This window comes from Wolffia australiana, chromosome 1 (genome assembly GCF_029677425.1).
Source record: "Wolffia australiana isolate 7733 chromosome 1, ASM2967742v1".
Taxonomy (NCBI): domain Eukaryota; kingdom Viridiplantae; phylum Streptophyta; class Magnoliopsida; order Alismatales; family Araceae; genus Wolffia; species Wolffia australiana.
In genome coordinates, this window is record NC_135835.1 from 20143268 (window position 1) to 20153799 (window position 10532).

General features: G+C 41.0%; 1 protein-coding gene across 4 annotated transcripts; it reads left to right on the forward strand.

Moving 5' to 3' along the window:
- The first annotated feature begins 5328 nt into the window (after window positions 1–5328).
- On the forward strand, window positions 5329–10288 carry LOC144709933 (vesicle-associated membrane protein 724-like). 4 transcript variants are annotated; one of them, XM_078583614.1, is made up of 6 exons: window positions 6876–7017; window positions 8774–9033; window positions 9193–9334; window positions 9415–9535; window positions 9747–9809; window positions 9879–10288. In XM_078583614.1, exons 2-6 carry the CDS (start codon window positions 8847–8849, stop codon window positions 10026–10028), a joined length of 663 nt encoding a protein of 220 aa, XP_078439740.1. In that variant the 5' UTR covers window positions 6876–7017; window positions 8774–8846; the 3' UTR covers window positions 10029–10288. The 4 variants fall into 4 exon arrangements, with proteins under 4 accessions (XP_078439739.1, XP_078439738.1, XP_078439740.1 ...); XM_078583615.1 differs by having other exon boundaries at window positions 6879–7017; window positions 8817–9033; XM_078583613.1 differs by lacking the exons at window positions 9193–9334; window positions 9415–9535; window positions 9747–9809; window positions 9879–10288 and having other exon boundaries at window positions 5329–7017; window positions 8817–8938.
- The last annotated feature ends 244 nt before the right edge of the window (window positions 10289–10532 follow it).

Consider the following 10532-nt stretch of genomic DNA (forward strand, 5'->3'; position numbering starts at 1 on the left):
TGTATATATATATATATATATATATTAAAGACACATCCACGTATTTGCCCAAATTTTGGGCAAATGACGTGGATACCCCTTTATATATATATATATATTATAAAGATGCTAAATAAATAGCAAATGTATTATTTAAATAAAAAATCATTTCTTGGCTAAATATTGGTCAAAAAATTATATGAAAATATGGGAAAATTCCAGAAAAATTATGAAAGCCCTTACAAACCTTTAGCCAAGTATTTAAAGCCCTATAAAAAATATTTCTTCATGGAAATGAGGCTAAATTCCATGTAAAAAATGATAAAAAATTAGAAATAATAATAAAATCAAAGTATAAGTCATTTATCTTTATTTTTATATGATAACATGCAAATATAGTCATCAAAACACATAAATATAATGTAAAATTCATCAATTAATGATGTTAATTTGCAAGTCATCATCCGTCCTCGGCACGCCTCCGCCTATCGGCCTGCGTCAATCAGTGCACAGACGAAGACACTAACGACGAACACCGTCACTGACGAGGTACGTCGTCTCCCTGCTTGTTCGTTACATTACGTCTTTCAGTATATTTAGGATTGCACTCTACCGCGCTCGGGTTATAAATAGGTGAGACATTATATATCTAGAAAACTACTTCACGAGTGAATTCTTAGGTATGGGCCGAGCCCGTTCGTTACGTGTGAGTGTCAACGGAACTCCTTTGTTTGATATTGTAGTCGTCGTCGTCACTCTCACGAGGGTCAGGAGGTCACCTTCATCGTCATCGGTCACCCACCCCGGACCTCAGAACTCGACGAATTTCCCCATGAGTCAGGGCATGCACGTACTTCCATGTAGGATTCACGTCATCACATAGTTACATCTCCTTAGGGAATTATCCGTCGAACGTCGTCATTGACGACGTCCAATATCATTATGTCATGTTGTGTCAAATATTAGGAAAATAGACCCGACAACCTTTTGGGCTTGTAAGTAGCCCAAAAAGACCCTTTGAGTCATCTTAGACAAAAACAATGCATCCAAAGACGTTTGGGGTAAGGATAAAAATGAAGATTCAGGGAACACACCCGAAATAACTGCTCTTAATTTGAATTCACGACTTTAAGCTCGAGTTATAAGCATAAGAGAAAACAGGAGAAAAGCTCTACCAGGACATATTATTTTTGAAGATCGGAGGGCTAAACATGAGTAACATAAGGAATGATAGGGTGAAACGTGAGAGTCTCCAAAAGATGATGAAGTGGAATTTTTCGCCCAAGTGGAGCAGGAGGCCGATTTTGTAGATATATGACTAAAAAGAGAGCATCAGACAACAAATAATGATGAAGATTCATCTCAATGAGTAGTACGCAAGCAATCAAGAATGGCACAATTAGCACAAAATGTGTGAAGTGAGTCTTGGTTCAGCTCCAGTCATTGTAGGTGCACACAGTCTTGGGTGTAGAAGAGTACAAAGTGTTGGATGTTGGGACTTGAATGAATGCTTGGAAAACCATTTCCTATCAGCATAAGATTAAATAAATTCAAAATTGATCTCTAAAACATAGTATTACTTGTGGGGAACTTGTTCCACCCTTAGCCTGTTCCTTGAGAGAGTGTTTTCAAGCTGTTCATGTGGTCCCATGCCTCAAGATCTATCCACGCATTCAACCGCTGGTGTATCTCCTCTTCTTCTTTTTCAACTCCTCTTAAAGATCTTTTTGATTTTCTCACCATCAAGACTCTCTAATGAAATGAGTGATGTGTGAAAAAGAGAAGAAAGGGAGGGGAAGCACTCAGATCTGACTAGCATGGGAACATAAAATGGGTCCCCCATTATATATTAAAGGATTTTATTAGAAATACCCTTATGAATAAAGTATAAAATATGATGACCTTTTAATATTCTATGTGTAACCTCTAGGCCCATGTAATCACCTGTTAATAATTTTAACGATGAAATAAAATTTATTAGTCAACCTTATTAATTAGCTATATTGACAAATAGAATAATTAATCAATAATTGATATTAACCCAGTTGATGGGTTAAGTTTCCTACCTCTAGGGTTCTAAGCTACACCTCATGGTCCAGAAGATATTGAGTAATATTTGAACTCTCTCATGGAACTTTTACTGTCATTGATTACTGTGTATGTATAATCCTTCCTCGGTGAAATACTCCCAAATGACTTAGGGTAAGGTTAGTCATCAAACTTTGAACTGTCAGTTAGTACAAACATGCAACGAGAATCATAGGGAGTGCCTTTTCTAATATCCCTTATACCATGACCGTGGTTTTAATGCATATTCTTTCTTGAGTCAATCTCCACTAATACCGAGGGCAGATTATCCCATATTGACTACTCAATCACCTTCATGTATGTCTTGCTATGTTTGAGATAAGACGTTGTAACCCCATATTTAGAGACTCATATGTCGTAGACAAAACATGATCGTCCATATACGAGATGTCATTAAAGTCTCCGTTCAAAATACCACTTACACAACCACAACATGAATCAATGTAATATCATTTAGGTATTTATACATATTAGTGAACTCTTTCTCTAAAGGATACCCACCATTTGTCCTTAGTTGCTCCACACTAATGTATATATAAGTATTTTGAATCGAGACTTGTGACATCTTCTAAGTAGACAAAACATGATCATACATATACAAGATATCATTAAAGTCTTAGTTCCAAATACCACTTATACAACCACTACATGAATCAACATAATTGATGTTTCATATAATAGCATTTAGGTATTTTTACATATTAGTGCACTCTTTCTTTAAAGGACACCCACCATTTGTCCTTAGTATCTCCACACTAATGTCTTTATAAGTACTCTGAACCGAGACATGACATTTTCAATCATATAAGTAGGATCAGATAGTGTTATTCTATTCTGATAACTTGTTGTACATCTCGAGTATCCAACATATTTGAATATTCGTAATACACAATTGAAAACTTGTGATCAGTATATTATGGTCTCATCATAACTAACTAAGTCATTGTGTGCATTCAAGGACTTCATTCTAAACATCACTCAACAATGAAGTGAACAATTGTGGTGTGAACTAGGAAACAATCTTGGAGAAGATAGACCTAGTTCACCCAATTGAAGTTATCAACAAAGATAATATAGTAGTGATGACCTGAAATAAAGGGAGTATAAGAGGGGCATGATGACAGATGGTGGTGTTTGCCTAATTGACACGATTTACACATATAGTTATTAAGAAAAAACCAACGCGATTTTTTTTATTTTTGAAAATAATGGTTTCCCAAATGACAATACCACAAAAGATATGAAGTAACAATAGAGGAAACAAAAAGAGCCCTATGACCAAAAGAAAGTTCTTCAGAAATTAGCTTGTAAACGCCTTGTCTATTCTCACACCTGAAACCAATTTTCTGCCCGGTGCACATCCAAGAAGGTAAAGTGGACGGAAAAAAATATAGATAAGCAAATGAGGGCTCAGGTAATGGCACCAGTAAAAAGAATGTTAATTAAGAATCAACTTTAAAATTCACTTCAAGATCGAAGGGAATTTGGACTACATAAGCAATTGGTCTCCTTCCTGGCCAAAAGTGTTGATGCAAATTTCCTAGTGTTTTTACCCACATGAAAGCTGTTCCTAAATATATGTTTATGTTCGTATGGGTAGAGGAGACTAGTAACAAACTAGGCTCCATTTTTCAGTTCAAGTAGACTACTGGATATGTGCAAATTGTGTTTTAAATTTGGTCCAATCTTAGTTGTCAAGTAACTTGCGACAATGATTATTAGGAAACTAGACCAATGAGTGGCACCACACGTCCGAGAGAGATAAAGTAAACTAAACCTAGGAAAAATTAAAAAATCCATTTTAAAAGGTATGCTCCAAATTTTAATTGTAATTTCACAATGAATGTGAATAAATAAATTTGTATAAAAATAAAAAGACTTTGTACATTCATACTAAGGACTATTTGACTGAATAAATACCATGATAACATGTAATATGGTCATTTGGATGTAGATACTCAAGTAATATCAGTTATAATTCTAAGGTAATTTGCATGGCATCAATAATGTGGTCATTATTTTTAGGAAGAGAACAAGTGAAATTACAATAAAATAAAGAACTATGTTTTCATGATAAAAAATGAATATTTTTGTATTATGTGAGAATCCAAGTAAAACATGAAAACAAATAGTCCCACAGTTCCACGAATGAGGTGTTGATAAAATGCATTTATTCATGATTTTTTATTAAATTTATTAACATTTCATGAATTATATTGATGTTAATATGTTATCATTTATGATTCATATTTGGAACATTCATTCATAATTATAAAGTAAAATATTATATATTTTTAAGATGATTATAAAATTATACAAGAAAGGAGCTCATTGTGACATTTTGACCTCTAGGGAAACTTTCCTAAATGCTTTGGCATTTATTTAGTAAGAACATTCATTTATGACATTTTATATACATAATGTAAAAAATTGTACTATTTTTTAGGAATTATCAGGGTCAGCGAATTGCAATCTTTAGAGTAGGTATGCGAGGAAGGTCTGCACTCCACTCATTATTCATTGGTGGGTTGCATGACCCACGCAGACAAGACCAAGGCGGCTGTGCAGGCTCAACAACATGCACGAATTGAGTTGTGTGATATGAATCCAACATTCTAATTATTTCATATTCATTTAAATTAAAATTCCTTATTATCCCCATTGCTAAGTGGTAGATTCTGATTGTTCTACACACTGTACCAGTGCGTGAGACTTGTTTTGTTTGAAAGCCAATACAATTGCACACTGTTTGGTACAATTTTTTTATGAACTGATTGTGGTCTGAACTATAACTTTTCCAAAACCCAGGGCCACAAAATAAGCCACAAATGAACTATGTGGGTTTGACAAAGTTTACTTACCTGGGTTGGAGAGCATATTTAAAAAGGTTGTGGCGATATAACCACCAAGAATGGATATTTCTTTCTAATTTTGGCAGAAAAGACACCAATAATATATATTTCTTCAACCACCCTTTTTTTTGGATTTTCGACTTGATTCCCCCAAAAACATATCTACAAAAATTTCCATCTATGAATTTTCAAACATCAAGCTTTTGACTTCTGATAATCCACTTGGAAAAATGCGATATTTTCCTAATGAATTTTCGGTGTACAAAAACTCCCATATATGATTTATCTAATATTATGCTTCTGACTTTATGAAAATCCACTTTGCAAAATGCATATTTTCCAAGTGAATTTACAGTTTATAAGATTAACAATGGGTTGTATAAACATCAAACTCTATCCATAAATCCCAAACATCATTCGGAGATGAGAAGGTTCTTGCCGAAGAAGAGTCTGATCTTCTTTCCCAGGAAATCCTGCGATTCCCTCGCCGGAGAACTTCGCCTGCAATCCGCCATGGCCGTCATCACCTCGATTTACAATCTTCTCTCCAAACGGAGGTTTTCCTCTGCAAGAGAGCTTCTTCGATCGTTCATGGCGCAAAATCCTGCACCGCCATTCTCCTCCATCGCCTCCACCGTCGACCTCTCCGAGAAAAAACGCCGCGCTTCGGCGACCTTGATAGACATGCTCTTCAGAGAGTATTCCGAGGCGGGCATGTTCGAGGAATCTCTCGCGGCGTTCGAGTTCGCGCTCCAGAATTTCGGAAGTTTCGACCAAAGATCATGCGATGCACACCTGCGAAACCTCAAGAAATCTCGCAAGTTCGAACAATCCTTCAATTTCTTCCGCCGCGTGCTCGATCTCGACCGTCGCGTGCCGATCTCGGTGCAGGCAATGGCCATGGTGCTGGACGGCCTCTGCAAGTCCGGGGAGACCAAGCGCGCGCGCCAACTGTTCGAGGAAATGCTCGAGAGAAAACTCCAACCGAACGTTTACTCTTACAATTCGCTCATCAAAGCTTACCTCGACTCCGGCGACCCTTCCTCCGCTCTCGAGATCTCAGCCATGGCGGAGAAGAACCGCGTCAGCCGAAACGCCGCGACGTACGCGATTCTCATCGACGGGTTCGCGAAATTGGGGAAAACCCATCTCGCGGAGAAGGCGTTCGATGAAATGACGAACGAGGGAGTTCTTCCCGACGTCCATGTTCTCACCGCCATGATCGATCTGCTCTGCAAATCCGGCGATTTGAAGCGAGCTTTCGCCTTCTTCGACGAGTTCGTCGATCGCGGGCTGCTGCCAAACGCCCACACCTACGGAGCTCTCGTCAACGGTCTATGCAAGCGGGGGCAGATGCAAGCGGCCGAGATGCTCCTCCACGACTTGCAGAGCAAAGGAATCGACCTCAACATCGTTCTTCTCAACACCCTCATGGACGGGTACTGCAAGAAGGGCGACTTCGAGAAAGTTGTTGATTTGCAGGCCGTGATCGAGAAGAAGGGCCTTCAACTCGACGTCTACGCCTACAACACCCTCGCCTGCGCGCAATTCTTGATGAAGAACTCGGAAGAAGCGAAGAGGCTGCTACGATCCATGGGAGAGAGAGGGGTATCCCCAAATATCGTCTCTTTCACGACGTTAATCGACATTCACTGCAAGGAAGGGGATCTCGGCGAGGCGAGGCTCGTCTTGAAAGAGATGGAGAAGGCGGGGTTCTCGCCCACTGCGGTGAGCTACAACGCTATGATCGATGGGTGGGTGAAGAAGGGGAGTTTGAAGGAGGCCGAGGCCCTGCTGAAGGAGATGGAGGGGAGGGGGGTCGTGGCGGATGTTTACACTTACACGTCGCTGATTCACGGGCACTGCGTGTTGGGGAAGGTGGAGGATGGGTTGGCGCTGTTCTCGGAGATGGAGGGAAGGGGGTTGATGCCGAGTGTTGTTTCTTTCACTGCGATGATAGCGGGGTTGGCCAAGGAGGGGAGATCGGAGGAGGCTTTCCAGCTCTACGAGCGCATGTTGAAGGCTGGCTTGTCTCCTGACGACGACTTGTATTCTTCTCTCGTGGGCAGCCTCTACACTTAGCTATCTTCCCACCCAGGTAAAAAATCTCCCAAATTCCCCGTTTTTCTCGTCTAATGATATTATAAAATGAGTTTATTGTTCAACAAAATATATATATAATGGATTTTTTTCGTCCGGGACGAATTTCGGGATGAAAATTTGTTTGGGAGGACTGGACAGAAAAACTGTCCGTCCTTCGTCACTGAACTTACTCTGGATGTCGGACGGGTCGAAATTTGTCCCGTCCCGTCCTTCGTCACTAAACTTACTCTGGACGTCGGATGGGTCGAAATTTGTCCTGTCCCGTCTTTCGTCACTGAACTTACTCTGGACGTCGGACAGGTTGAACTTTGTCCCGTCCCGTCCATCGTCCACGTCCGGGACGATCTGGAACTATATCTTCGACATCGTTGGCTTAAAAATGTTGAAGATTTCATCATTCCTCATCGTGGTTGCAGTATTTTAGACTGCTGCAGATGACGGAATGGGGTTGAACGGGTTTTTCGCCCGCCTCTACTCTTAGCTTTCCCTCTCCACCTAGGTAAAAATCTCCCAAATTCCCCGTTTTTCTCGTTTAATGTTCGCAAGAGATGACGTAAATGGTCATCTTCGTCGTCCGTGGCTTAAAAATGTTGAAGATTTCATCATTCCTCATCATGGTTGCAGTACTGTAGACAGCTGAAGATGACGGAACGGGGTTGAACGGGCTTTTCGTCCCGTTTCAGGGCTTGCCGTCATAAGGTTCACGGCTGCGGATGGGACGCATTTATCTTCTTTGAACGAAAATGCTGTCCCGTTCAGAGCCTCGGATCTGGACTGTAGATGAGAGAACAGCTTTTCCGATATCGTCATCCTACCTTTGAGACGAGGATGAATGCTGATATCGGGACGGATAACAGCGGCGCGGGATATCTGTACTGTAGCAACCGATATCTGATTTCGTCATCTGATATCCGGTAACCTGATATCGGTACAGATGGATATCAGAGAGCCCATTTACGAAATTGCATTAGTTTCAGGTGTTAACACGTCATGGACGATGGGACTGAAAACTAGACTAATTGATGACGGAACGGGACGGGAACTCTAATGTATCGTCCTGGACGTGGACGATGGACGAGATGGGATGGATTTCGTCCCATCCGACGTCCAGAGTAAGTTCAGGGACGAAGGACAGGACGGTTTTTCGTCCAACGATTAAAAACCGACCCGTCCACTCATACCGGGGCAGTTTTTCGTCCCGTCCAGTCCTCCCGGGACGAATTTTCATCCCAAAATTCGTTCCTCAACAAAAAAAACCCATATTTTTAATATATTAATATAGATTTTTTCAAGTTTTCTAGGGAATTACTGAGGAGATAGAACACAAAGGTGCATATGTACTATTATTTCTGAGTGGCGTCCATCGTCTAAGACCCTCCGGACGGATGATTTTTGCGTCCAACGTGACGAAAACCGTCCAGTCCAGTGGTCCCCGGGACGAATTTTCGTCCAGAAATTCGTCGGTATGCTCGAACGGGACGTTTGTTTCGTCCAAGACGAAAAATCGTCCCGTCCGCGTCCCTGCACTATCGATAGCACCTCATGGACGATAAGACTGAAAATTTGACTAATCGATGTCGGAACGGGACGGGAACTCTAACGAAGCTTCGTTCTGTTTTCCGTTTTCTCGTCCCGTTCGTCATCCGCGCCAAAAGTTTGAACAGCAGATTGGAGGGGTACTTTCGGGATTTCCTCTTAAATGTGTGTGGAGGGTCGAATATTCAATACATGTCTCTCTCTCTATCTCTCAGTTAAGTCAGTGGTGTCTGCTGCTGCCCACCTTTACCGCGCCAGATCTGTGGAAGACTGGACGACGGGGTGGCGATGGAGAACGCTTTCATTTACAGCTTCGTGGCGAGGGGGATGACGGTGCTGGCCGAGTACACGGAATTCGCCGGCAACTTCCCCGCCATCGCTCTTCAGTGTCTCAGAAATCTTCCGTCCGCCAACTGCCGTTTAACTTACCATTGCGATCACCACGGCTTCAATTTTCTCGTCCAAGACGGTTACGGTGAGTTCCCCCCAATTTTATTTTTCTTGATCATTCTATAAACTTCATCATTTCGAGATCTTTCTAAGACACGCATCATCATTTTCCAAGTTTTGCCCCTGATTTAGCGGGAAAAATTAGTTAACATCGGCTCTGTTCTATGTTTTATTATTTTTGCAGCGTATTGCGTTGTGGTTAAAGATTCTGTGGGGAAGCAGGTCGCCATGGCCTATCTAGAACGTCTAAAGGAAGAGTTTAGGAAGAGATACGGTGGTGGTAGGGCAGACACGGCCCGCGCCAAAAGTCTGAACGATGAATTTGGGTTTGTCTGAATTTTTTTTCTTCATCTGGGTTTTGTTTCCTTCTCCTCAATCTTTTGTGAACTTTCTTCTTATTGTGCAGTCCTATTATTAAGGAGCATATGGTGTATGTCGTGGGGCATTCTGACGAGCTCATAAAGCTGCTCAAAGTCAAGGCCCAGGTTTCAGAAATAAAAAACATAATGTTAGAAAATGTTGAGAAGGTGGGTTGGTCCATTCATCTGCCTACCTCTTCCTAACATTCTCATTCTATTACTCTGCCAACCTGTTTCCAATTATCTCATGTTATCATTAATCTCATTTTATTAATATGCAAACCTTTTTCCAGTAATATTATTCTACATCATTCATGTAATCTCATTCTTACCCAGTTAAACAAACTGAGTTGTACATCTTCGGGTAATATCTTATCAGGCCGTGGACAGAGGGCAGAAATTAGGCGATCTGACTGAGAAGACGACTGATCTACGAGCCAAGGTAATTTTTCTGAAACCTCTCGACGATAATTTAATGGGTTGTTGATCTAATGAAGGATCATCCAAACAGGCCCAAGATTTCAAGAAGACGGGTGGTCAGGTCAGACGCAAGATTTGGATTCAGACCATGAAACTCAAACTATGCGTCCTCGTCTTCCTCCTCCTCCTGGTTCTCATGGTCTGGGTTGCCGTCTGCCAGGGATTCAACTGCACCAAGTAGTTCATAAAAGCTCACAGTAATCTTATTACTCCAAACCTAGATCATTCTAACCACCAGCGGAAGAACACCAAAACCCTAAGCCACAGCAGCAGCAGCGGCTGCCAGGATCAATTTTGATCCTTTCCTGAACTACTGAAACTCCATCAAAAGGCATCATGATAATGATGATGACCATGATGATGATGATAGTGGTGATTATGATGATGAGGGCGACATTGAAGGTTTGATGATGGGATCATTGAAGGTTTGTTTTTTGGTCACCTACTGAAGAGAGGGAAGAGTAAAGAGAGAGACATCTCTATAACTAAATACTTTTATACCCCAGAGTTCCTTGGATACAGTAATTTATACAAATGGTCCTCAATAAATGAATGAAGGTTATGGTGGCAACATGATCTTAAGTTGCAGGATAGGGAGGTTCCCAGGCTGTGATCTTTTTGGGCTGATATCTTTCACAGATATAGTCTGGTATCATTTGATATTCCCTCACTTCTTGATGTTTAC